The sequence below is a fragment of the Battus philenor genome, unplaced genomic scaffold (assembly GCF_028537555.1).
Source record: "Battus philenor isolate CCGP_79_NKW_IND1 unplaced genomic scaffold, ilBatPhil1.0.hap1 SCAF_2, whole genome shotgun sequence".
NCBI classification, from domain to species: Eukaryota; Metazoa; Arthropoda; class Insecta; order Lepidoptera; family Papilionidae; genus Battus; species Battus philenor.
Window position 1 is genome coordinate 11,872,063 of NW_027181682.1, and position 27,696 is coordinate 11,899,758.

At 31.8% G+C, this 27,696-nt stretch overlaps 5 protein-coding genes across 7 annotated transcripts; 2 read left to right on the forward strand and 3 right to left on the reverse strand.

Moving 5' to 3' along the window:
• Positions 1-443: 443 nt before the first annotated feature.
• shv (DnaJ homolog shv) lies at positions 444-2,721 on the reverse strand. Its single transcript, XM_068765023.1, has 5 exons — positions 2,090-2,721; positions 1,695-1,871; positions 1,040-1,207; positions 715-925; positions 444-623 (listed from the first exon to the last, which is right to left on the reverse strand). The coding sequence occupies exons 1-5, from the start codon at positions 2,537-2,539 to the stop codon at positions 568-570; spliced, it is 1,062 nt and encodes a 353-aa protein (XP_068621124.1). The 5' UTR covers positions 2,540-2,721; the 3' UTR covers positions 444-567.
• A 1,607-nt stretch (positions 2,722-4,328) lies between these two features.
• Positions 4,329-6,894, forward strand: Prosbeta2 (Proteasome beta2 subunit). The gene is made up of 4 exons (XM_068765172.1): positions 4,329-4,567; positions 4,637-5,073; positions 6,109-6,314; positions 6,715-6,894. Exons 1-4 carry the CDS (start codon positions 4,506-4,508, stop codon positions 6,853-6,855), a joined length of 846 nt encoding a protein of 281 aa, XP_068621273.1. The 5' UTR covers positions 4,329-4,505; the 3' UTR covers positions 6,856-6,894.
• Positions 6,895-7,635: 741 nt separating this feature from the next.
• On the reverse strand, positions 7,636-15,648 carry rt (Protein O-mannosyltransferase rt). The gene is made up of 9 exons (XM_068764979.1): positions 15,418-15,648; positions 15,154-15,335; positions 14,008-14,309; positions 13,742-13,904; positions 12,962-13,276; positions 12,604-12,886; positions 11,005-11,272; positions 9,107-9,324; positions 7,636-8,415 (listed from the first exon to the last, which is right to left on the reverse strand). Exons 1-9 carry the CDS (start codon positions 15,523-15,525, stop codon positions 7,924-7,926), a joined length of 2,331 nt encoding a protein of 776 aa, XP_068621080.1. The 5' UTR covers positions 15,526-15,648; the 3' UTR covers positions 7,636-7,923.
• Positions 15,649-16,094: 446 nt separating this feature from the next.
• Positions 16,095-20,338, forward strand: LOC137922476 (ATPase WRNIP1-like). Of its 3 annotated transcripts, XM_068765481.1 has the most exons (9): positions 16,095-16,216; positions 16,341-16,387; positions 16,460-16,675; positions 16,872-17,044; positions 17,367-17,615; positions 17,692-17,872; positions 17,941-18,124; positions 18,901-19,146; positions 20,092-20,338. In XM_068765481.1, exons 1-9 carry the CDS (start codon positions 16,186-16,188, stop codon positions 20,181-20,183), a joined length of 1,419 nt encoding a protein of 472 aa, XP_068621582.1. In that variant the 5' UTR covers positions 16,095-16,185; the 3' UTR covers positions 20,184-20,338. The 3 variants fall into 3 exon arrangements, with proteins under 3 accessions (XP_068621582.1, XP_068621581.1, XP_068621583.1); XM_068765480.1 differs by having other exon boundaries at positions 16,095-16,387; XM_068765482.1 differs by lacking the exon at positions 20,092-20,338 and having other exon boundaries at positions 16,095-16,387; positions 17,941-18,099; positions 18,901-19,024.
• Positions 20,339-20,396: 58 nt separating this feature from the next.
• Top1 (topoisomerase 1) lies at positions 20,397-27,627 on the reverse strand. The gene is made up of 10 exons (XM_068765478.1): positions 27,477-27,627; positions 26,993-27,156; positions 26,498-26,887; positions 26,316-26,409; positions 25,529-25,693; positions 25,173-25,269; positions 24,823-24,979; positions 23,084-24,381; positions 21,477-21,753; positions 20,397-21,402 (listed from the first exon to the last, which is right to left on the reverse strand). Exons 1-10 carry the CDS (start codon positions 27,516-27,518, stop codon positions 21,300-21,302), a joined length of 2,787 nt encoding a protein of 928 aa, XP_068621579.1. The 5' UTR covers positions 27,519-27,627; the 3' UTR covers positions 20,397-21,299.
• Between the last annotated feature and the right edge of the window lie 69 nt (positions 27,628-27,696).

Below are 27,696 nucleotides of genomic sequence, written 5' to 3' on the forward strand. Positions count from 1 at the left end.
TATACGAAAATGTTACAATTAGTACAACTTTTTTTGAATAAAAAGACTAAAAAGTAATGTCTTTGTTTAATTTTTAAACTTCTACAACTTTTTAATAGTCAAAATGTTCAATAAATTAATTGATAATGTTTAAAAAATGGCAACAAGATTGTGAAGTTTATTGTTTAGATTAAAAAATTACAAAGAAATCAATTGACATGTCACTTGATGTCAATCGTAAACAAAATAAGAAATGGAAAACTCACATAACTTGGAAGTAATTATATTTATTAGTTACGACAAAATTAATAAATAAAGTGATAACTCTTATATATGTTTAATTCGTTTATTTTTTTGTTTAACTGCAACAATAAATGTTATACTTAGTAATTTTATGTCTGTTGTATTGCAAGTTTATAAGGCTGGACAATGTTATGGTAACAAAAACAAAAAACTTCTTACATTAGAATGATTTATTTTTAATTGAAAACTGACAACTCACACAAGCATATGAGTAACTGACTTCACAAAGATTAATCTTTGTTCATACCAACACATTCAATTCACTACTTAAATAAATTTTTATCACTAAAGTCCATTGTATAGTTTGTTATTTGGTGACTGCTTAAGTATTTTTCTCATGGCTGAAACAAATGTAAAAAAATTATTAGTTTTAAATTTTTAAATTTAAAAGTTTATTTTTAACAGTTGCACAAAATTATAATATGAACTCACCTTCCTTATCTTCTTCTGAGAAATCTTGTTTAGGGAATTCAATATCAAATGTCACATACAGATTACCATGAAGATTATTGTTTTCAAAGTTTGGCATGCCCTCTCCCTTCTTACGCACTCTTGCTCCTGCCCAAGTCACTTTGTCACGTGAGACGGTCACTTTGTGCCCATCAAGATGGACTAGCTCTATAGTGAAACCAGTCAAAGCATCCTGTAAAGGAATTCAAGTTTGTAAAAGTTGTTACATAATTTATATATCTATTTCAAATTTCCTGTTAAAAATATTCAATTATACTGTGAAAAAATGTCTGAAGCTTTAATTTACCTGTAGTGAAATAGTGACATTAGTATATAAATCATCCCCTCGTCTGGAGAACTGTTGATGCCTCTCAGTTTTGAATGCTATGATTAGGTCACCAGGCTCTCCATCAATATGCGGCTCACCTTCTCCCCTTAACCGAGTTTTGTGATTATCAGGTGCTCCCACTTCAACCTACAAAAAGAGATGTGGTTAACTATATTATCATATCTTATTTCTTACCTACTAATACTTGCTCACATGCTCTTGAAGATAATTTAATTACATGGTCTAGTGCTGCCAGACTTCAAGGACTACTTACAACTATCTTCTTTTTACTCGTCTACCTAGGAGAAATTATAAGTGTCCTCCTTGTGATGTACCTGCCTCTTAATACTTTAAAGTTGTAACAGATTAGGCATTATTTATATAACAGCCTACTTTGCTCTTTCTGTAACCCTCTGATTAACTTATAGCCTACTCATAAAGACCAGAAACTGATGTTATTGTACTTATTTAAAAAAATAACTACAAAATACTAGATTTTAGATCTTTTTCAAATATAATGTTGGGAACAATGTGAAGTAACAATTTTAACTTGACATTGAATTTTTTACAAGTAATCATTTTAATCTACCTTATTCGCAATATATTTGTAACACACTTGTTATTTAATAAATACCTCAATTTCCAGAAGTCTTTCTTCATTGACCAGTTTCACATTAGGACACTCATCACAAACTGTTTGCTGCATCATTTGGAATCGCCCAGGGCCTAAATTTCTGGTCACCATTTCCTGTCTACAATTACATTTACGTGTGCCAGCTGCTGGTTTTATTACAGGCTTATAGCGAGTTATCTGCGAAATTTTTAAAAATTAATGTGTTAAATTGGAATATATTTATAACATGTTGATAAGATTATTTATATATAGAGAAATATATAGAATTTCAATGTTGAATAGGGGAATTTAACTAAAGCAGAATTTAAATAAATAAATCTTTGGCGTATTAAAACAATTTGGTGCTATTATATCATAAAAGGAGATTAATAAATACAGCGACTTTTATAACTTACTTCAATAAAATTGCCATTGTAAAGTTCTTCCAATGAAACAGTTAGCTCTAAAACAATATCTGCTCCCCGTGGAGCCTCATGATGTTGGGGCTCGCCCCCAAAATGAAACCCGAAGTCTCCGAAAAAGCTGGCAAAAGGGTCGTTGTTATTCATCATTCCGTCTTTTTTTAAACATTCTTCGCCGCACCTATCGTATAACTCTCGCTTTTCTGGGTCTGAAAGTGCCTCATATGCCGCACCGAGATCTTGAAACTTTTGCGATGCATTCGGATCATCCTGATTTTTATCTGGATGTAAAGCTTTCGCTTGTTTTCTGTAAGCTTTCTTTATTTCATTGGTGCTAGCAGAACGAGAAACACCGAGTATATTATAAAAGTCACGACCGGCTAATGTGAACAAAAATGATGACATAAAATAAATTAGACACACATACACATTGTTAACTAACATTTTTAAATGTCTTTCTCTAGGAACTGTTTAAAAGATATGTTCTAACTCGAGCGAACATCAATACACATTTTCATTTTTGACACATAACATTTGACAGATGTAAAATGGCAATTCGTCCAGTTTCGATTGGTTGTGAAAATATTTAGAGGAAAAGGGTGACATATCCAGCCGACATCACACGTTTGGCATATATTGACACGCAATAAGAGCGACTTCTCTAACAATTACATCGTCCAATAAGATGGGGCCTCGTACTTCGGTAATGCTGCCAGATAAATAATCCATTCTAACTGAAAATAACCGACTACCCGTAACATAAATAGGTAATGTGGCATTCATTTTTCAAATTACTTTATAATCAGAACCTTTACATATTAAGTTTTACCAGTGTACTAAATAATACAATACATTTCTTCGATCCAAGTCATGTCCAGCAATTCCAAACAAAAAGTAAAGAAAAAATATTTTTAATCATAATTATTAAATCTGTCAAAACACGCTGGAGTACAACTTCTACGATTATTTTTAAAATGGAAAATACTCTGTCCGTTAGTAATTGCTTCAATGACGTTTTACTATTATTTCATTTGACTTAGTACATCCCATTAAAATGTTAAAAATGACACAATTATCAGAATTACAAAATGTTATCGAAGTACATAATTTCAAAATGATAAAATACTTTATTTTTACTTTTTTACCTTTTTTAAGTTTAGGAGCGATAATTTCTGATTACGTTGATTGTGTTATAACTACTTTTCAAACCATTCAATAAAAATGTGTGGTTTTATAAGTATCACGTTATATTTAGACTTGTATTTAGTTATCTTACGTATATATTTCCATATCGTAAAGGGCGGCATCAAAAAATATAGGTAATTATTTTTTAAAAATTCTAAATTTTTAAAGCTGTCATCATCTATAGTTAGATGATTTGCAAATATACCTACATTGAGAGATCAAGTAAATAGGATTTTGATACATCAAGAACTGATTGTATTTTGGTTTAAACCAAAGAAATAAATATTTTTTCTCTCTACAGGCTTTGTAAATTAGTTATTAATTAGGAGATAATAGGGCGACTATTCCACCTGTCCTGTACTCGGTATACTGCCTAAAAATGTTCCATTCCAAAACGGCAATAGACAAACACAAGACCTTCCCGTTGGTTGTTTTGATTTGCGCTTTTCTTATAAGTATGTATACTAACTTAACATACTTGATCTCTTTTTAAACGCAGTTAGCATTTGATCCATTGTTAATGTGCGTAAATACAATCATCGAGTCTACTCATTTTCGGCTAAATTAGCTGCAAATATAATAGCTTCTTTCTTTTTGCGCACTAATTTTACATCTTTTCCATCATTTATCTTCTCTTTTTATCTTCAAAATTCCAGTTAATAGCCATTATACGTAATAAAACACCTCGATTTTGGAGCAACTTTTCATTTTACGCAATCAACTTTAATAATTTAGTCTCTTCTCCGAAATGTAGCTTTCTTCCGTGTTGAATAAAGTTAGATAAAGTCGATGAACAAGAGCCTTAATTTATAATGTAACATTATATTTAACATTATTTATGTAACATTATATATTTATGTCAGATTTAATTCAGTAAAAGAAACCTTTTTTTTCCTATTCTAATTTATTTACTTTAGCTACCTTCATTAATTTATATCGATAAAAGATTACCCGGTAAAGTATTATTTCGACATAATGTTCGCTGTTATACTTAGTATATAAAACATAAATAAATTTCTTTTAATTTTATTAAGTGTGTTCATTTAGTTTTATTTTCTGTGATGAAATACAAAAAACACAAGTAGTTGTCATGTTGACGTTATAAGTTACAATTGCTGGCTCATGCTGTTGCTGTCTGTGGCTCAAACCTATTGTATTCAGAAGTATTAAATTAGCGAATCATTTAAACTAGAAAATATTTGTATTTTGATTTCGACGAAAAGCAATGGCTTCAGTGTTGATACCAGAAGTTCCGGCTCCTGGCTTTTCTTTTGAGAACTTTCAACGGTAATAAATATATTGTTTGATCTTTTTATTAATAACGCAAGTTGATATTCATCAGTACATTTGTTTCAGAAATGCATTTCTCGCCCAAAAAGGATTTCCTGCTCCAAAGGCAACAAAAACCGGTACGACTATAGTAGGTATTATTTACGCCGATGGGGTTATTCTCGGAGCTGACACAAGAGCAACTGAAAACACTGTAGTATCTGATAAAAATTGCCAGAAAATTCATTATTTGGCTGCTAATATGTATTGTTGTGGAGCGGGTACAGCTGCTGACACAGAAATGACTACACAAACAGTAGCCTCGCAGTTGGAACTGCAGCGTCTTCATACTGGCCGAACTGTACCTGTAGAAACAGCTTCAACTCTTTTGAAACGAATGCTGTTTCGTTATCAAGGATACATTGGGGCTGCTCTTGTGCTTGGAGGTGTTGATCGCACTGGACCACATATTTACTGTATATATCCTCATGGTTCTGTTGATAAGCTGCCATATGCTACTATGGGTGAGTTACTTAACTTTACTTGTTATGCTAGAAAGGTTGTATATTAAATTTAGTCTATTCTAACCTTAAACAATTTTGATTGTTCTTTAATTATTAAAAATATCTAATTGCCAAATATCACCAGTAAGTCTGTCTCTTTGCTTGATGCTGTTTTGTACATTCATAATGTACACTTTACTGTGTCTTGTTTCTGAGGGTGCTATAGCTGATGAGTTTGGTATACTATAGACTAACATTAGTACTGAGGCATTACATATTTTGCTTATAACAAATGACAATATGATCTAACTGGTTTTATAATACACACTACAGCTTGTGACATGGAGGTTAAACATATAAAATTCTAAGTTTTTTCAAATTGGACAGTGAATGTTCCACTTTTTTCTTATGCTTGGCAATGCTTGGCATAAAAAAAATATACAATTAAATAACTAAATAGAAGTTAGAATTGTTTTATTGATTTGTAATTCGCTTTTAAATATATGTTTATATATATATATATATAAATAAGGTTTTTAATACTATCTTCCATACCTTTGAGAATGTCAATTTATATAATTTTTTACCATTGTCAGTAAATCAAGATTCTTCTAGAATATATTGTGATTCTGTTGTAAATTTTTGTCTTTGTTAACTCTTGAAAAAGCCATTTTTTGAGCATGAAGTAAAGGGGGTGAAGATATAACTCCTTTGTCATATTATGCCACATAAAATTTTTTTCATGTTGGAATTTGATATGTCAATAACTTCTGGCAATAAAAAGTATGCAGGGACAGATTGAACTACAATTATTTTAATATGTAGTAATAAAAATATTGAAAATGCTTTTTTTAATATTTTAGCATGATATTGTTATTTTTTAAACCATTGATTTTTAAACAGGGTTTACCATTAATTGTCAGTAAATAAGCTATACTCTATACATTTAAAATTTTAACTCCTATATCCAATCACCCTATATATGAATAATTACATTAATTAAAGTGTAATTTTTTTTCATTAAACAGTTTTTTATGCCTCATTTATAATTATTAGGTTCTGGTTCCCTGGCTGCAATGGCAGTTTTTGAATCTGGATGGAAACCCAATTTATCAGAGGAAGAGGGCAAAAAGCTTGTGAGAGATGCAATTGCTGCTGGCATCTTTAATGATTTGGGTTCAGGTTCCAATGTAGACTTGTGTGTTATTCGAAACACAGGTCCAGCTCAATATTTGAGGACATATGAAGAAGCAAACATCAAGGTAATGTAATACATTTTGTGTGTGTTTATTATCCATTTAATTAAAATTGTTATAAAAACTAATCTATTCATTTACTATATAAATAAAAAAGATCAGTTTTTATTTAGAAATAAGCTTGGCAATCACTTAGCATCAAGTCACTTGATAAGAAGGCTAGAATGATGCATACTCATAAAAAATAAGTAAATTCCTCTCTTTAAACCAACAATTTATATTTATATCATGCTTTATAATATTAATTAATTAATTCCCTAAAATAACAAAATGATCACAATACACATTTTTATGAATGTAATATGCCATTATTACTATTAACACCCTAAGAGTGTTCTGTAATGTCATATTTCTATTTTAACTGTTCTGGTAAGTGGAATAAAATTGTTATCCTTAACTTTTACAGGGCAAGAAACAGGGGTCCTACCGGTATCCACTTGGGACCACTGCAGTCCTGAAACAACGTGTAATTCCTCTGGAGGTTGAATCAGTTTCTGTCCATCCAGTCCAGCCTATGGATGTAGAGCCAGTCCACAGTCGCCGTTAACAATATACTTTCGTGTCAATAAATAATTTTCACTTATAACTTTTTGGTTTTAATTACATTGTTCCCAAAAAGAATAATGTTTTGATTTATACATATTTAATATTTTTAAAAAGTAATAACCAGAAGTGATCACCTTTTTTCTATTTGACCAAAACATAATTGCTATAATTAAATACCTAACACTTAATATTATTATGGTATTTCCTCTCCAGTTTATGTTAAATGGCGACACCTAGCCTTGTGGAGCTGTTACAGCTTCTTCGGTCACCAGATTCGCAAATAGGACGGACATCCACGAGCTAAATTATCAATTTTTGTCACTACTAGTTCTGCCCGTTCTCGTCCATTATTTCGATATTGTATCGCATCTGTGTGACTCAGGTACACCATTTGTTTGTCCCTCTGGATGTTGTAGGGAGGAGCAGTCTAGTTCTGTTGCTGTCGCTTTGCGCTGATTCTGTAGCTATCGAAGTTTTTTTCATTCTTACGGGCGTCTAATCCTTGTGTAATTATGTTGGCAGCCTCCTTCTCTTGGGAAGCTGAATTTTGTGGTTTTTCTTGTTGTTATTTCATCCAGTAGAACAGGCAATAGTCTAACTAAAATGTATGTTTTATATTAATCCAATGGCCATCGATCATTGGCATCATGGCACACCCTCATGACATGCACGTAGTTATACATTGGTGAGCTCTGGTGCTTATTACTTTAATTATAAATTAATAGAATTTATTATTAAAGCCCTGTAAAGGTTGAGGAGGTTAATGAACAATAACCAATAATTTTTATTACTAATTTTATTACAAAAATATAAAAATTGTGGACGGAATAGTTATACAACAAAGACATTCCCAAATAACATTCACATTTCTTATTATAACATGCATTTAAAACTACTAAAAATATCTATTAAAAGAAATTTATTTAATAAATTATAAAATTGTACATAAAAAATGACACTCGGAGCAGAAGTGACTAAAGTTTATAAAACTATTTTGAGTATAGTAAATTATTTCTTTGAGCTTATTACACAATAAAAAATAATTTCTTAATAATATTCCTATTAGAGATTAGCTTCGCTTATGTAGAATAAAATCCCATGTATCTTTCCATCTGAGATTTATCAGATCGTTTTCGGTTAAATCAGTGTTGCCATAAGTCAGAACGCTAAATTTAATAAAAGTAAGAACAATGTATGCTAACCAAACGACAACGCCCATGATAAACATGTTAGTCAAAGCACGCGTTTTTTCCCGAAGTTGCAATATATAATATATATGGTCAATAACAAATGCTAGTAGTAAAATTTTAAACATATAGGCTGGTAAATAGTGGTGTAGAAATAGTGTTCGGTCCATGAAAAAGTAAGGCAGGTAATGGAGCCAATACCCAAGGTAAAGAATGCAGCCGGCATTGTAAAATTTTTGTAAAGCGTATATAGGCAAATCTTCACATGAGCGGCGCTGTCGAATAGCATAAAATGCTAACAAACCACTGTAAAAAAGAACAGACAACGATCCAGCGTACCATGTCACGAGATTTCCGATCAAGTGTATTTGTGCCTGTAAACAAGTATTTTTTAGTGAAAATATGAATCAAATAAATATAAAATATACATTGAAACTTTTTAAGCAATGTTTTTATTAATACAAATAACATCTTTGAGACAGAGCATCATTTTTTAAAAAAATAAATGAAATAAATCTCCAAATGTTAAGTAAAAAAAAACTTAAAAATAGCTCCACTCATACTTCAATTTTGTTAATATATTCATTAAGATACTAGGAAGGTTTTTGTGGAGTTTATAATAATCTTTTATTTTCCCATGCAAACCACAAAGTGAAATTTCAGCAGTAGGGGCTCAATTGCTGAACACAGACCTCCTCCATAGACCTCCAATAGGATCAGTTGGAAGCGGCCTGCATCCAACGTCTCGTCGACTTTAATAATATCGTTCGTCTACCTTGTGTGTGAACTTCCTACACTTTACATGCGTTTGCAGCCGCGGTTTCTCAAATCTTAAGGTCCCCGCGGTCTACTGCACGCTATGTTTTTCTCACTCCTGACACTATCTTGTAGAGATATCCTGGGCATAGCCCACTCCATAACTGTTTTAGCGACTGTGAACTTACCAACGCGGCCCTGACTGACAGACTACTTTCCTATGCCCTAAGCCTCCATTAGTAATCACACTGGATGTAGACCTAAGCAAATATTTATAAAGCTAAAATAATATTCGTATTTCACTCTTACATTGGAATGTGGTGACAGCCAGTAAGCGATGGACCGAGCTAGTAACGGCCACTCGGTGGGTTCACTCGCAAACATATGCCCGCTGGGTGCGTCTGGCGCGTGGGCTATCATCTTATACTGCAACTCCATGAATTTCGCCCAAAAGGACATCTGTGTTGCAGCTGTCGGGATCATCTCCGCAGAAACGAGCTCACGCTCACGCTCTCGTCTGTCTTCAGCTATGAGAAATGCCATTTTTTTAAATTATTCGAAATTACAATAGCAATAGTTGACAAGACATCTATATAGATACATATATATATAAGTTTATATATAGATATAAACTATATTTAAAGTTTTTGTGTACATCTATTTACATTGACCATAGCATCATATTTTACAATATAATGTTTAAGTTTGATATAATGGATTATTAAAAAAGGCTTTACAGAATACGAAAAAATAAGATCGTATATTGAGTAAAAAATTTTTTTAACGATTGCAGCGCAAAACTTACAAATAATGTTACACAAGTGTGAGTAGTAGTAGTGAGTACAAGTGCAGTTGTGCTATCTTAACATAATAAAGATTGCGTTTTAAAATACCAATGATTATTAATAACATCAAAATATAACTTCCTCCGTCCACAAATAACTTTATAGTGAAATTAGTCCAGAAGTCCCAAAACTTTTTATTTTACACCATATACAAAATTCACTTAAATTTTATACCATATTCTCAAAGCTCGTCAAAAAGTGTCAAGATTAAATGTAACTATAGAAATTTACGTTGCCGACTTCCAACCACGCATAAAAAGTTTTGGAAAAAATAAAGTAACTTTCGTATTTTGTCCCTTTGTCCGCCTGAACAAGCGTTGCGGACGGCGACACGTACTGAATATAGAATATGCAAGTACACAATTAAATTTACAAATAACAGTCGCCGACCTTCTTAAAGTATTATTTTCCTACATAAATAAAAAGCACTCGACGCCTCTTGCCGCTGTTAAAGCGGAATTAAAATAAATTCTCCTCCATGTTCTTCGCTACAATACACATAACATATCGGGCCCCCGGCGAACGCGATGAACCACACAATTATTACTCTCGTACTGGTTCAAGCGAGAGAGGTCAGGAGAGGCCCGCGTCTCCCCCGACCACCGAGTAGTCCTCGCTTCGCAAACCTAAATAACACCATTCAATACATTGTAAACCTACACGGGTATGTTCCCTCATGCGAACATCATCTATGTAACTGGAATTCGATCGTGCAGAGTCAATTTTTAGCTCACGGACCTTTGTGTACGTGAACTCTATTTAGACGAAGCTGCAGCCTAAATCGGTTTGCAGCAATCGCATCAAACGCAAGTATATTGGTAAAATCAATCCAACATCTTTATTTAAAGCAAATAAATTTTCGTGAACGACGGTGGTCATACGAATCAACGTAAACCTATCTCCCTCCCCCATCGCGTCTTGCGTGCACCCTTAGAGAATCCAAATCCACTATGGGAAACATTAATTTAGTTAATTGATCTTAAGAATCTTTACCTATCGTAAGAGTCTCAAATATATACGCCAAGAGAAAATACACAAAGAGAAGAATGTCAGAAGAACCTAATTGGGTAGAGATAAGAATCAAATGGAGCTCCAAGCACGTCCCGATCTTTGATGAGTTTTATAGAAATCCACCAACTCAGACCAGTTAATTTTTAAAGATTAAATCCACAAATGTCTTTAATACAGTTGTTAGTGCAATTCATTTCCAAACTAGGATTAATAATTATAGCAGTTTTATACCAGTACAGTTGTTTTTTTTTAATTTGATGTACGACTGGAACATAAACATGATTTTTTTTCACAAAAATGCCGATTCTCCTAACATTAAACCATTAATTTTACATTAAATTAAAATCTCACCTTTTGTATAACGATGTTCTTCAACATTCCATATTGTGTCTTGATGGGTAACAACCTTGTCTGCGACGACTTCATGCTGGTGGAAGCCCCAGGAAGGCAACTGTCTACCACTAAAACGCAGAGCTGAACCGGAGTCCACGTGTATCAAGCGAACCAAGGATCTGATACTGTCCCATGTTGCATCTTCGTTGTCACGATTCACAATCTCCACGCGCCAAAGATTTTGAGCTGGCATTGAAACGTTGTAGTCAATGTAACATGACACCTCCTGTGAACACAATAAAAAAAATTAAATTACAGGTTATACATATTGTCACAGAAACAAACGTAAATCTGAAATCGGGAGGCTAACATTTTAACCGGACTTTCATCAAATGGCATTTGCAGTCCGTGGAATCAAGGCAACAGGACACAGAGGGCGCCTTGCCATTGACCTCCTTTAAGGTAGGAAAGAAAATTTACAGAAAAAAAATTGATCTGATTTGGTCGGTTAAAGTTAGATGTAGTAATAATTATGTACAACAGGGATGAGCAACACGCGGCCCGTTAAACATGTTGGTGCGGCTCGCCAAGCATTTCTAAAATTTAATTTATTTTATCGGCTTTCTCTCAATTATATTGTATTAAAACTAATTATAATAAATTGGCGGTACATGCTAATCCGAAACAATTAATTAAAAATAACCACCGATCAAAACTGAGTGATGCACGATTAGAAGCTGCGCACTTATGAAATATACTAGAGGTGGCCAAACAAACTGCGGCTCGCGAGCCACATGCGTCTCTTTGAACGATTATTTTTGGGTCCGATTGATTATAGAATTATTTCAACATTTAAATTTATATTGCCTATGTCAGCTCCTGGGAAATCGATACAAATTACTGGTGTGAATCATTATTCCACCATAAAATTAGCAAGATTCAAATCAGATCATAATTAATTAACCGGCATCTTAAGTATTATTTTGAGTGCTGTCATATACGTGTGCCATTATATCTAACTTCAGTTACCCTTTTTTTGTACTTTTGTTGAAATCATTTTAATATGATTTTTGTAGAAAAAAAGAAAACAATCTTTTGCACGCTTTAAATGCGTATTCAATTGCGGTTCACAAAACTTTTCAGATTTCTAAAAAAGGCTCGCACCATCAAAGGGCTTGGCTACCCCTGATATGTACGTTTGTATGGAAAAGCAATGTCAAATTTCTCATCAAAATTTTAAAGTACATTCGTTTTTCTGTTCTTATCTAGTTTATTTTTATTTTGCATAAAAAATTATGTATTTTCTTATTCGTCTAAAAAAGTTGCCCTTTTACGTAGAAGGTTTTAAAGTGTTTTTTCTATATAATAAATCACGCTATTGTAATATGAACTTTTGTCTGCTCTTTTCGGAAGGATTACTAAGGTAACTGGAAGGGGGAAAAAAGAAAAGTTGTAATTTGTAATCATAGTATTAGAAAATCATATCGCAGGTATACTTTTACATTTTATTTTTCGGAGCTAGCCACTGTGTGTACTTTCTCCTAAATCCGGCTTGACGTCGATTTATGGGGCACTCTGTGTAAGAAGATTTTTTGAGAGCTTTACACAGAGCCTCACCTGTGACTGAGGGGACACGGGTGCAGCGACGTCGTGTGAGTTGAGCGCGCGGCTCGTAATTCCATGCAGCAGTTGAACAACATCCCCGTGGCGGATGGCGTCCGGTGGATTGGTCACTGCTAAAGACGCCTGATCGGGCCGCTTCACTATCCACCAATTGTTAACGTCTTTGAAACTATAGCATGTAACTTGCTGCTGGTGCGAGGAGCCGCGTCCGTCTGTGTAACGCACGGGGTACACATGCGCGTGGGAATGCAGCCAACACGTCCGACCATGTGAATGCCTGAATAATTTTACTCACATAAAATAACGGAATTTTTAAACTTTTACAAACAGACAGATATGACAGATTGTTTACCGTAAAGTTATCTGTGAACCGTGGCAAACGTGTAAAGGCTGTCCTCTCGTTATACTCGCCAACCCGCCCTGTAGTGAAGCTTGAAACGCACTCGTCATTACACTATCATGAGGGCCGGCTTTAGGAAGCATTGCCAGATGTGCGTAAAACACACCAATGTATACAGCTAGTGGCAAACATATCAAGATACATAATCTCCAAAGAACAGATAAAATAAGACGAAAGCTCGATTCAGTGCATCCAATTCTATGCCACATTTGTCTTCCGACCAAAAACAGTGCTAAATAATATGTGTAGAACCCAGAATATTTAACTCTGAAATGAAATTCTTTATTACATTTTATAATAATAATCTTCATTAGGTACAAAAATATACATTACAGAAACAATTGCAGTAGTTAGGACTCATTGTTTCAGCACTTAGATACCCACTGCAAGACCTAGGCATCCACCAAATATATCTATGAGAGGATATAACATAATTGCCAAGCTTGGCAGGCGGATTGGCGTGCGCAGTTGTAGTATTATGGTTTTCAGAGTATGCACTCTGCATACACTATATCTAACATAAACTGGAATATTACAGTGAAAAGGTTTACACAAAATACTGGGCCTTGATATCCTTGCCTAGAATGTACTACCTAAATATTAGCTAAAACAGAGTTGGCCATATTTAAAGAGCACTGTATTTTCCAGCTTCACATGGTTAGATAGAATAATGTAAAAAGTAAGCTTAAACAAATTAACCAAAAAAAATTTAAAATGTGTAATAATACTTACGAAAAGCAACATCCAAGTGATATAGCACCAATACATAGCCATACTACAGTAGAAGGCCCCATCTTAGTTGTGCTTTTTATGACGCAGTAAATTCCACACAGACCAAATAATAATTGTATGCTTTCTAATAGCATAAACTTTGACTGAGCTAGAAAACTATTCTCTGAAACATTTTCGTATTAAATGAAAACAATATTTAAGATAAATTACAAGGAATATAAATAGAAAATAATTTACAAAGTTTAATAAAAAAAATGTATGCTAACCCAAGAGGATTAAAAGAGCTGCAAGTACAGCAGTCCATTGATATGTTGATATTTTCAGCATCAATTGGTAAGCAATAGATACAAGCAGACTGCCACTTATAGCAGGTACTATACGTAAAGCTTTGATAGGCACAGATTCAGTGTAAGGTGATCCTATTCTGTCAAATGTGAAGTTTCCATCATATCCACCCATCCGACCAGCCAAATATAACAACTGTTTACCAAGTGGTGGGTGGGCATCAAAAAAAAATACTCCCTTGGTATATAAGGATACATATCTGCCATAGTGTAATTCATCAAAGCTGCAATATTTATATTATTAATAATAACTAATTAATTATACATTTAGTTATCTGTTCATGTTATGTAAAATTTTTTTTCTATTTTAATGTCAAGACAATTTTGTTGTTTGAGTTTCAGCACAAATACTGGTATATTTCCTACTGAGGAACTGAGCCATGCAGTTTTAACCACAAGTACGACTTTTGATACCTGTTACTTGCCAATGCCACCATGAGTCAAACTTCATACCCCAACAGCCACCATTCCTGACTGTGATGGGCTGACAAATTTTCTGCTTTTATAAAGTAATACATAGTATATTGTATGTCTAGCTCCCATAGTCTTATGTTCTATGGTGGAACATCTTCAGAAAGAACAACAAAGGCACAATTGTTATTATACCTAGTTAGCATGTCATGACATATCTAGTACGAAACTGAAATTCAAATAGTTGCTACACCTTTCAGCTAGCAGAGCAGGCAATTATAGAACTATATATAATTAATCTTATCCTAGCATTAATAGTAATTATGTTTATTACCCAGTAAATAAATGAAAATAAAAAAGATATTGTTCATTTTGTATGAGAATTTGAAATGAATACAAAGCTCATTTGCTTTAAGCTGATATGTCACAGCAAAATCTTACACATTTGAAATTATTCAATATTCATATCCTTAAAAAATTATTTTCATGTTCTTAAAAAAGTTAACAATTTAAAAAAAATAGTTTCATTACTTATTAGAATAAAGTAGAATGAATCTGTACAAAAAAATCTAGAGTATAGAACTAACTAATAATATAATTTGAATGTTATTAGTCCCATAAATAAATTAAAACATATACTAATGAGGGCATACATACACAATGTAACGCGGTTCTTCAAGGCTGTACAAACGAGTCCACAATGCTAGTAACAGTAAAATAAAAAAGACAACATCAATTTCTAATTTTAAGTAATAACTTGTTGGGCATTTTTCACAATTTAAAACCGTAGTGAATTTTGTAGGCGACCCAGATTCACATTCTACAGGTTGTTTTCCTTCCTGATAACATTCAAAACAATGTTTGTTAATAATGGACATATAGATTTTAAATGATTTAGTTTTAGAACAATTAAAAACTCACTTCTTTTTCAAATAATTCAGATGGATTTTTATAGTTTTCAATAGTTTCGTTTACATCACTTGTCTTTTTTTTATTCTTACGTTGTCGAATAGCTTTATCTATATCCATAATGAGTGAGGGATAATCAAATTTTCATATATATTACATGACAAAATTGTAAAAAAGTTATAAATAATATTTAAACAAAACTAACTGTACTTTCGAATACATTTGACGGGCATTTTTATGATGACATTTCCGTTAAGTTTCTCAAGAACATCAAAGACTGCAAATAATTAAAAATACAAATAATAGAATTGATAGATAGATAAAATATATTGGAAGTTTGATTAATTTTTTAACATATTTTGATGGATTGACGATAGAAGCATGGATCTATTACTATAAAACGTATTAATTTAAAAAAAAATAAAAGAAACGATTAAAGTTACAATAGTTTAAGTCGTACAATAAAATTACTTTTATAACAAAATTTAAATGAAGTGCCGACAACATAGAATCCTTTATTTTATCAACTACAATTTTTGGATATTTAAATTAATATTACGAAGTATACTTTAATGAAAAAGTTTACTGTAAATACCTAAGGTAAAAGTATATAATTGGCATAATATTAACAACTATTGCCTTACATTTATAAAAAAAACTACTTGTTTTCAATTTTTTCATGTTAGACGAAAATAAAATAATTCATAAGCACTTACGTAGCAATATTCTAAAAAAAATAATGTCCAATCAAAACAACAGTAATGAAAAAGAAAAAGATTTATGCCCCGCTCCGATTATAGTTCCTTGTCCGGTATGTAATCGAGAGTTTGACAAAAATGCTATTGAAGAACATGTAAACAAATGTTTGTTTCTCAATTCAATTGTAGAAAGTAAGAAAATGAAGAGAGATACTAATTTAAGCGAATGTTCATCAGGTAAACGATTTAAAATAAACTCAAGTGCCAAAGAAACGTCAATAAACGTAAGTGTATTTAAATTTCAAGTGCATTTATTGGTCGTTACAATAGCGTGAAGTATTTTATTACTTTTTCAGACAAAAGAAAAAGAGGATCACACATCAAACTGTTTAAATCCTAGAAAATCAAAATTACGTAGTGGAGTCCCTTTAGCAGAGCAAATGAGACCCCGTGAACTAGACGACATAGTTGGTCAAAAGGAAGCTTTCGGACAGGGATCTATGTTACGTTCTGTATTAGAGCAAAGAAAGATTCCAAATATGATTTTATGGGGTCCACCCGGCTGTGGAAAGGTTTGTTATGGAAAATTTAGAATTATGTTATATTTCTGTATTAAAGGAGTCAAATACCCTTTAGATCAAGGTACTATGAAAGCATAATACAGGTGCTATGAAAAGCTCCAGCGTCCAATAGAAGATGAATTATTATGTCCCTTTGAGACATTACATTGTATATTTTAGTATAATACATTTAACAATATTGTTTCAGACTTCTATTGCTAATGTAATAGACCAAATATGTAAAGAATCCAATGTTCTTAGATTTGTCAAGTTGTCTGCTACAATGGCAGGAATAAATGACATCAAAGAGGTTGTAAAAGTTGCAAAAAATGAAGCACAATACAAACGGCAAACAGTACTTTTTATGGATGAGATACACAGGTATTTATTATTTGTTCAACTTTCTGTTTTAAAAATTCTTTTAAAAACTCTGATGATTTTAGAAGCTTTTTTTATTTTTTATGCATTTTCTCTACTGACAGTTTAACAGCACCTGTAGTTTTTCTTGCAAAATAAAAAAAATATTAACGATATATATATAGGAATCCACATGGTGTATAATTCAATGGGGCACTCTTTAATGTGCTCAAGTTTATGTGTTAAAGTATTGCTGTATTCCAGTTTAAAGCCTGATGTATTTTCACATTACTGACCTGATAAGATGTATTAAGTGTGTAAAGTATTAACAGCAGGAATATTTCAGGTTTAATAAACTTCAACAAGACAGTTTCCTAGCACATGTAGAAAATGGGACAATTATATTAATTGGTGCAACAACTGAAAATCCATCCTTTAGTTTGAATAATGCCCTTTTAAGTAGATGCAAGGTCATAGTCATGTCCAAGTTAAAAGTTGATGATGTACTACAAATTTTGGAAAGAACTATTGTTAAAAATAAAATAGCAACTCTTGTCAGTAAAATCAACAATGTTAAAGAGGATTTTGAAGCAAGGTATTTCTCATTGACATTAACAGTAATGTCTTATTTTTTTTAAAACAACTTACAGTAAATATTTAAATTATTTTAGAGATATTCCAATAATTGAATATAGTTCACTGAAGTGGTTGGCAGAGATATGTGATGGTGATGCTCGAATTGCACTTGGTGCCTTGGAACTGACATTGACAGCTGCCGAGGCTCAATTTAAAGTAGAAAATAGTTATCAACCGCACATCATTACTCTAAGTGACCTACAAAATGGTATTAAGGTAAATTAAATTTTTAAATTACATATGAGATATAGTAGTTTAAATTTAACAGACATTTATTTTTTTAGAGAACCCATATTCTTTATGACCGTAATGGAGAAGAACATTATAATATAATATCAGCAATTCACAAGTCAATCCGTGCAAGTGATGATAATGCAGCCTTGTATTGGACAACTAGAGCTCTTCATAGTGGAGAAGATCCACTTTATATTGCTCGACGGCTGGTTCGTATTGCTTGTGAAGACATTGGTAAATGTTTACTGTTTTATATATGCATACTCCATCATGTTCTTGGTTAAGAACTATTTTCAACCTTGATAAAGATGGTGACAATGACATATACATGGTGATTAAAAATATGTGCAAACAAAACTATTACCATAAAGAATTCATTGAATTTTCAATGCAAGGGATTTGAAAACTTATATTTCATAATCATGTAAATTATTGAATAGAACCCTTTGTCTTTTTATTCTTTATAAGCCATAGAGGTCATTTTCTTTACTTCTTTAACCTTTGAATTAAGTTATATATATAGCATCCTTCTAAGTCCAGGTCTTCAACAGCGAATGGGGAGCTTAGGTGTTCTTTCTCTCTCTCTCCACAGCTTCCTTCTGCAACATCACTTTTTGCAGAAGGTTATACCAGCGCTCCATGACTGCCCGTTCTGAACAAACGCTTTAACGAACTCGGCAAATTTTATTCCCTACAGTGTTGGTAAGTCCTCGGCGCAGCTATTCCCAAGCTGTACACGTTACCATAATCGTGGCATATTGTTGCCCTGCCTATATGACACAAAACTTTTTGCACCTATTTTATATCACCATGTATATGTATAAATCCCTAAAGCTCTTACTACTTATTTCCATTCACTCTGTGAACAACTTTAAAAAAAAATAATATGAAAACAAGAAGTTGTATGAATTGACTTTAAATTTTTAATTGATTTTATCTTAAAATATGAGAATGTATACAGTATGTGCTCTATTAATGTTTGTCTTCGGGCTTAATTTCGATATTTTTAGGACTCGGAGATCAGAATGCGATTGTTGAAGCTGTAGCATGTCTACAAGGATGCCAGCATGTTGGAATGCCAGAATGTGACATCCTCTTAGTGCAAAATGCTGTTAGTCTTGCTAGGGCACCTAAGAGTCGAGAAGTGTATGACGCAATGAAGAGGTGTCAAGAATATCTGAGGAATGCAAAGGGAACTCTTCCATCAGTGCCATTACATTTACGGAATGCTACTACAAAATTTTTAAAAGATATAGGTCTGACTGAATTTTATTTTTATTACTCTTTGGTATAGAGGCTAGGAAACTAAATCAAATACACTAGTTAAGAGACATTTAAATTTTCAGTTTCTTTCTTAAGTTGTACCCCATTTCCAAAGTTTTTCATGTACCTCCATCAACATTAAGAGGCATAAGGATATCAATACTTGGCAGGTTTTTCTTGTTAAATAATGTAAACAGTGTCATCACAAATACTTTTTAACCTTTTAATGAGTTTTGTGTATGTTCAATGTCAATTTATTTTACTAAATGAATTTCTTTTTACGAGTCTTGTGATAAATGTTATACATTATTTACTTGTTGTTCATTAGGACCGTTGTGTTGACTGAAATATCAAGTATTTAAATAATTCTAATTACTGTATCCCGTTCCCGTCCCAAGTCTGAAGAAATTTAAAGAAATAGGCTGCTTAGTAAATTGAATATCTAATAAAATCCTATAAAAGTTTAAGACAAACTTGTGTATAAACTGACTGATAATAGTTCGCACCATGGGTGATTCGGCAAATTTCATTCCCGTTCTACATAGCTCTTACTTTTCTTACTGTGTGTAATCAGTATTTAAACTTTGCAATGATTATCCTAACGTTTTATAAATCGCACGACTGTTATTTTATATATCCGGACAATTTTGCACTTCACATTGCAATTTAAAGACTTGTTCAGAATTTAATATTATTAAAAAGAAAATAATTTTCTTATTATATAAATGATAATTGCAAAGTTGGACTGAATACAAATTGCATAACTTTAAAATCGCTTCAAAAGGGAACTAACGGTACCTGTTTTTAAAATTTGACAGTAAATATATACAGCAATCATGCCCACCTCTAAATTAAAACTCGTATTTTTCATAAATAAAATCTACTTTGCCAAGAATATTTATATATTTCTAAAGCTTATAAATTGTAGTATTTTTCAGGGTATGGAAAAGGATACAATCTTTTGCACAAGAATGAATCTGGAATTAACTATATGCCAGAGGGTATGGAAAATGTAAATTTCTTCAAGTGATTTACTTGCAAATCTGTTTCCTACATTTTAAAATCATAAATTTGATTCCTGCTGTGATCTTTACTTGTATTTAAACAAGAATAATAGTGTGATAAAAGAAAATTAAGGATGAATACGATTTTTCTAATTAAAAAGATGTTAACTATAATAAATAATTACTCTGATTGTATTTTTATTTTGTTATTGATCTGATGAAATCGCAAAAATGAAATATTCCTAGTATCAATGTTTTATTTGGGATAATCTCATTTTACAATTCTATGACATGGTAAAAATTTACTATTTACATTTCACACATAAACATTACTAATTTACCTAAAACATTGTACCTTTTGTTTTACTGACAGATTTTGCCACAAATTTAGACCTTATAAATATAAAAAAATAAAATAACATTATTTTTACTTTACAACATTTACTACTTGCACATTGTGCACAATTACTCAAGTCATCTTACATTGTCTAAAGACATTCCATGACAATATCACTTGATAGGATATCATTACAAGTGGACAACAGATTCCAGTATTTTTTTGTGTATTTTTGATAGAGGTTAAACTGAAGATGTTCTTCTTGTCTATTATTTACATGTTATGTCTTGATAAAACTATGCATTTAATGGTCAATAGTTCACAAAAATTGATATTCTCGTTAGTTGTTGAAAAAATTGGAAAATCCATTGTTGCCAATAAGGCTGATCAACTTCAACATTTTTTTTATTTCATGTCCATGTAATGTAAAGATTTGAAGAAAGCATAACATACTGAATTGGTGGAAGATAATAAACAAAAGATTGCACTTTTGTATGACTTATACTAGAGAGTAAAGCTAACTTAAACTAAACTACAAGCAATCAAAAACTAATAAAAACGATATATTAGAATCAGACTTCTAATTTGAAACCTAATCTTGGAAGGAACATAATAAATTGGTTATGCTGATAAATTTGTGTCCAAATTTTGCCTACATTATCTAGTAGCACAACATACTTTCAATATGAAACTGGTCAAAAGTTAATAAAATAATAAATAAGTGTTATGTAAAAACATAAAAATTTGTATAAAGTGGAACGTCTGCAGATTTAATAAAATATAGCTAAGGCTAATAAAGTATAACTTAAAACACGTATTCCGGACCGGCCATATCGATAGCCCAACGGAATTTGTCGCGCTGTGTTTTGTTGTAGATCTTTTCAATAGGGACACCATGTTTCTTACACCTGCAAGTTTTTAAACAAAATTATTAATTATATTTATTTTATTTACGCATATACATGCAACATAAGATACTTACCAAGCAACTGAGATACGGGGATCAAGATAATTTAGCTTGGATGTACCCAAAGCAATAGTTTTGTTTTCATCACGATCAGTTTCCTGAAGTTCCAGTTTTTTGAGTTGTTCCTTAAGTCGTTCTAAAGCCTTTTTCTTTTTATCACAAGCAAGTTTCTCTTTAACAGAGCCACGCTTAGCAGCTTTAGTAGCTTCTCTCACATCCTCTTCAGCTTCATCAACTTGATCACGTTTTGCTTGTATTTTTTCTTTTAGAGCTTCCATTGATTTTGAATGACCTTGAAGAAATATTTACAGTTAATTTTTATTTTTAATTTTAATTAATTTGATTAACAACTCTAATATCTCTATAATCATGACACTTGGAAGAATACCCAATGTTTGGTGGTACACAACCAAAAAATCCACAAACACCTAAAGATAGCAGTCAAAGAAGAGTTCAGAGCATGGGAAGTCCTATTGATGATGATGTTTTGCTCACCATTCAAACTAGCTAGCTGCCTGAAGAGACATGACATCCTTAAGCAATGATATATGTTTATGATAACATTTTTCTTTTCATTGGGCCAAAGACTTTCTTAAACACACCTATAAATGGAAGTCGAATAATGCTAGAAGCATTCATCATGAGTTGTTCATTGAAAAATAAGTTCTGATAAAACTATATTATAATATTTAACACTAAAAATAACCAAATAGAAGAAACAAACTCAACAATAACATAAGAAATAACATTTGTTATTGGATCATAAATCATGGTTATAAAGGTAATAAGTCATAAAATATAAGGTTTGTAAGTTATAAAAACACTAGCTGATCTCGCAAATGTTGTTTTGCAAAAAAAAAATTTAATATACAAATAGAAAATAAGGGTTTATCGTAGAGGGGTAAAAATTTAGGGTTATATGTATTTTTGTTTGCTGTATCGTAAAGAAATAAAAACAAAAAATTTGTCAAAAAATAAAAAAAAAATTTTTAAGGGTGAACAACCCTTATCACTTAGGGGTATGGAAAATAGATAGTAGCCGATTCTCAGACCTACTAAATACGCATATAATATTTGGTAAAAATTGGTCAAGCCGTTTCAGAGAAGTTCAAGTTCGAACACCGTGACACGAGAATTTTATATATTAGATTACAAATATTGTCAAATATTTGTAATGTTTTTATAACTTACAAAAAAGTTTAACAAAATTACATCCATTGTTCTTCCTGTGAAATTTACTTTTTGAAGAATAAAACCTGAAATTAAGCATTTGTGCAAAAAACAACATATGTTTTTTAAGTCATACTAATTTTAAAATAAAAGTTATGATAGAATCATTGTGATATTCATATCACAGGAACAACACAAGACAAAATGATGATGTAACATAATTATATGAAAATTACATGTTTGTATGTGTCCATTCTGTCAATGCAAAAGAACATACCATAGTGAAATAATAATTTTTTAAATTTAACTATTTTTTGTAATAATGCAAAGAGTACAGGTGATCACTTGACAGTAGAAAAGCTTAAAATGTAAACATTGAAGTATAAATTTCACTGTTTACATGTTTTTAAACAAAACTGTTAGTACATAAGTAATATAAAATTATTACATACCTTTAGGTACAGCTCGCTGATGGTTACAGAGTACAGCGACAGCCCGATTTGCACGATTATAGGCTAAAATCTTCTCAGGTACAGATGCATCTGGATCAGTTAGTTCATCTAGTTGTCTTTGTAAAGTTATTGAAGCATTGTACGTACGGAAGACTTTAGCAGTCAATCCAGGCATTAAATCTTTTAAATGTTCATTAAGAGTTTGGGTATTAAGTCGGTCAAATAAGTCATCACTGTCTTTTTTGTTTTCCATAAAAAGCTCAAGATTTTTAAAAACTCTTTTTTCCACTGGTACCTCATTACAATATCGAATAGAATCCTTACCAAGGAAATCAAAAACAACTACATATTCTTCACCATCTTTTTCTTTATGCAATTGAATATGTTCAACTCTCAAAGAACAACAACCAACTGTGTCAGCTTGATCATCATCTTTTTCATTACCTGCTCTCAATGCAAGTCTATCAATAAAATACAGAGCTACTGCACGCTGCCTCACACGCATTTCCTTAGCTTTCCAATCACTCCTATATGTATCTCTTATTTTGTCTATACACTTGTGAAGTTTTCTTGCGGTTTCATATTTCTGCCAATCTTTTTCTCCCTTTAATTTTGAACTAGGATTTAACATGACATACTTTGCTTGACCTTGGACATTTTCAGTCCATGATGCCAACCAAGTGACAGTGTTGTCATGCCTAACTTCCTTCCATTTATGTCCTGGTGGTGGTTTAGGTATCTTACTGTCTTTTGAACAATTTATCAAGACATCTTCAGGCATAACACGTCGTTTTAACATGCCCATTTTAGGGTGTTCTCCTCGACCTCTGAACAACCCTGGAGGTTCTATTCTGAAGTTTCCAATCTTTTCCTTATGTCCATCTATAATACAGAAACCATATTCCTTCTGAATTTCCTCATTTTTAGCCTTAAGTGCAGCTTTCTCTTCCTTAGAACGATTTCTATTTTTTTCAGATACACTTGCAAAATATGCACTCATTTCTTTAAAATCACATTTTGAGAGATCCTTTATTAGCTTTGCTTCTTCATGTGTCATGACTTTACGCCAATCGGTGAAGAAATTGTTATTAAAAGTAGATTTAGTAGTATAATCGTGATCTAACATCCGTGCATAAAATCCAGCTACTTCTTCAGTATCTTGAGATAATTTGATAATTTTTCCGTCATATCGGAACTTAACATTTTCAGGTAAAGGCTCATAGTCGGGCGCAAACAAGGGACCTTTATGTTCAAGAAAATTCCACTTAGTTCCATCATCCTTTTTCTCTTCTTCCCACCTATAAAAAAAAAACAATATATTCACATTCTGTTAAATAGTTACAAAATAAAACAAAGTGCATATGGTCATACTTGAAAGTATTCGAATATCTAAGACATTTAACTAATAACAAATTTTGGGAAGTAAGGCATGAAATTGGTCTAATTCGACATAACCTCAAGCCTGCAATGCCAAACATTTTAGATAACCATAACCTAAAATTTGACATTTATCCGAAATGCTAGCGCCATCTATTGTGAGCTAGTAGTTGTAATAAAAATTGCGTGGAAATATTAAAGGTAGAAATCAAATAAACTATTTGCTCATCAAGATATATAGACTATTTCTTTTTTAATTTATAATAAATATAAAACCCCTCTAGAAAAATCATTTTTACAAGACCAAAAATTTGTAGTCAATCAGCTGGGTGCAAAATATGTTTTAAGTTAATAATACTGACCATTTCCATACTTCTTGTTCATCTTCTTGTTTTTTTTTGCGCTTAGTTGGGCTAGGGCCATCATCTGTTTCTGTCTTGAACTTAACAGGTTTTTGTTTTTCAGCCTTCTTTTTCTTTTTTTTAGGTATTTCTTCATCTTCATCATCATAAATTGTTTCTACAACAAAGTATTTTAGAAACTATTAAAAATGGTCCTTTCATCAATAAATTGTTGCAAAAAATAAAAGCAATAACCAGGAATTTTGAAAATACTTTGATTGATATTAGGTGGCTGAAATTTTAAAACAAATTTATACCAGCATTTTATGATGAGTATGAATTAATACAAAATTATTCAAACTTTTACGAACCTTTTTTAACTTTTTTGTTTGATTTTTTACGTTGAAGTAATGGAGTGTCTTCTTCGCTTTCACATGCTGCTCGTTTTTTTGATCCCATTCGCTCTAACTTTAGGAGAAAAAGTTATATCTAATTATATTATATATCTGCCAATATATATAAAAGCAATCAGAATATTACATGTATAACACTGTATATTTATATTTATGGATACATAAATTGTTATAATGAAATCAGAATTTCACTTCTGTCCAATTTATTTCTATAGATCACTGAGCATTAACTATAATTTACAAGAGTAATTTTTAAATATTAATCTTTAATTTGTTAACACTATATACAATATTTGCTTTATTTTGAGACTTACCAGAGGTGTATCTTCTTCACTATCTTCATCAGGGGGAAGTTCTGAAAGAGGTTCATCTTTGAACTGTGATAATGAGTAGTCACAAGATGAAGCTGTGGTATTGGCTGCATTGAAACCGTCTTCACTTTCTTCTTTCACTTCTCTTTTTATATCAGATTCATCAATCTGTTCAAAAACAAATTTTGAGTCAAAAACAATTCTGTATATTATCATCTTCATATAGTATTTCACTAAATATGATACACAGTACTCGTTATAGCCAACTCAATTATTTATAGTATTCAATTTCATGTAATTTCTCTAGAAGAATTCAGCAAATACTTTAAATTGACGGAATAATACATCAACATTAATGTTACATGTATATAACTTAAAAAGTAAACTTTTTACAATAAATTATTCTCAAGAAAATTTTACAAAATGTAATAAAGTTAAAAGTCTAATGATGAATTTCTTAAAACATTGTATGAACAAAGTGTAAAACATTGTTGATGGTCTCTCCCAATGACATATGAATAAGATTCTAAAATTTAAACATTAAATAACTCCATGCTTTACATTTAATCTGAATAATTTACAATTTTCAATAAGACATTCGTGATATATCCAGCGGAAGAAGATTGTGGTTGGGACATCAAAATAATATTTGATTTAAAAGCTCTGGCCATTTTACAGTCTATATAGCAATTAAAAAATATTTTAATTGACCTTAAATGCAATTTTTTTTAGGTAGTCAATATATACATAATAATTACTCAGTTTTAATGCTAAAAAATTATATAATTACCTGCATAGGTTCTATTTTTAATGAAGATTCCTTAAAATCTAGCTCAGATTTTATTTGGTCCTGGTCATAGATAACCTTTTCCTTATCCTTAGACCTATAAGTATAACAAGAAAGAAATGTTTAAAACAATTATTACCATTTTCATCAACAAGGCAATATTTGTAAGAACTACAATATACAACCTGTGTTTATCTTTTGAGCTGGAGTGTTTGTCACTACGATGTTTATCACTCCGGTGATGATCTTTTTCCTGATCTCTGTCTTTCGATTTGTAATCTTTATCCTTTGATGATGAAGAACTTTTGTGCTCTCTGTCTTTTTCTTTATCCTTAGATGAAGATTTTTTATCCCCATCACTGTGCTTATGTCTGTCACGGTCAGACCTCTCTTTATCACTTTTGTCTCTATGTTTTTCTTTATCACTTCGATGTTTATCATTGCGATCTTTATCCGACCGTTCTTTACTTTTTTCACTGCGCTCCTTATGATCACTGCGATCCTTGTCTTTACTGGATGATTTATGAGAACTGCTATGATTTTTGCTGCTCGAATGTTTTTCTCTTTCTTTATCCCTGTAAATGGCAAAATAGTTTACTTTGCAAGAATGGGGTTGAACTTATTATTTACTATAAATATCACCGTAATTATTAGTGAGAAGAAAATTCTCGAATGTTAACCTGCTTGAGCTGCTGCTATGTTTGGACGAACTTTTGTGGTCGCGGTCTTTGTCGCGATGCTTATCTTTACTAGAAGATTTGTGACTACTTTTATGCTTTTCGGAGCTGCTGTAGCCGTTGTGTATACCATTCACGTGTTCACTTTTATTGCCGTTTACCTTTCCCTGTAAAAATAATAATTACTTTTACTGTGACAATCCGTCTTTAAAAACAATTTATAGCATTTTTCAGTTTTATTTAAAATTTAATTTATGTGAAATATAACAAAAATATTAAAAGAACGTGTTCTATTTAAAAATTTTACCAGCCAACCGACGCTTCTACAAGACTAGTGAATTGTCGTTGACGCCATATTGGGACTTAGAAAATTTTCGCTTCGAATCACTACTGTACATCAGTAAACAGCAAAACTTACTATTAGTTAAGAGCTAAATTTTACATAGGATAAATTTATTTAAAGATTTAAATTAATGTGGATACTTACTGCTTCACAATCATTGTCACTGGCTGGATTTTCTACACTCATTTTGCCCACGTATAATGTCCCTTGTTCGAGATTACATGAGGTCGCAGGCCGGTCAGGCGAACGCAAATTCTAAGTGTCGCGATGTGACGAATGCGCATGCGCTACGCGTGGATATAACCAACTTCAGGTGAATTAGTTCATTGTTCTTACCTGCACAAATGTCAGACCTATAGTAATG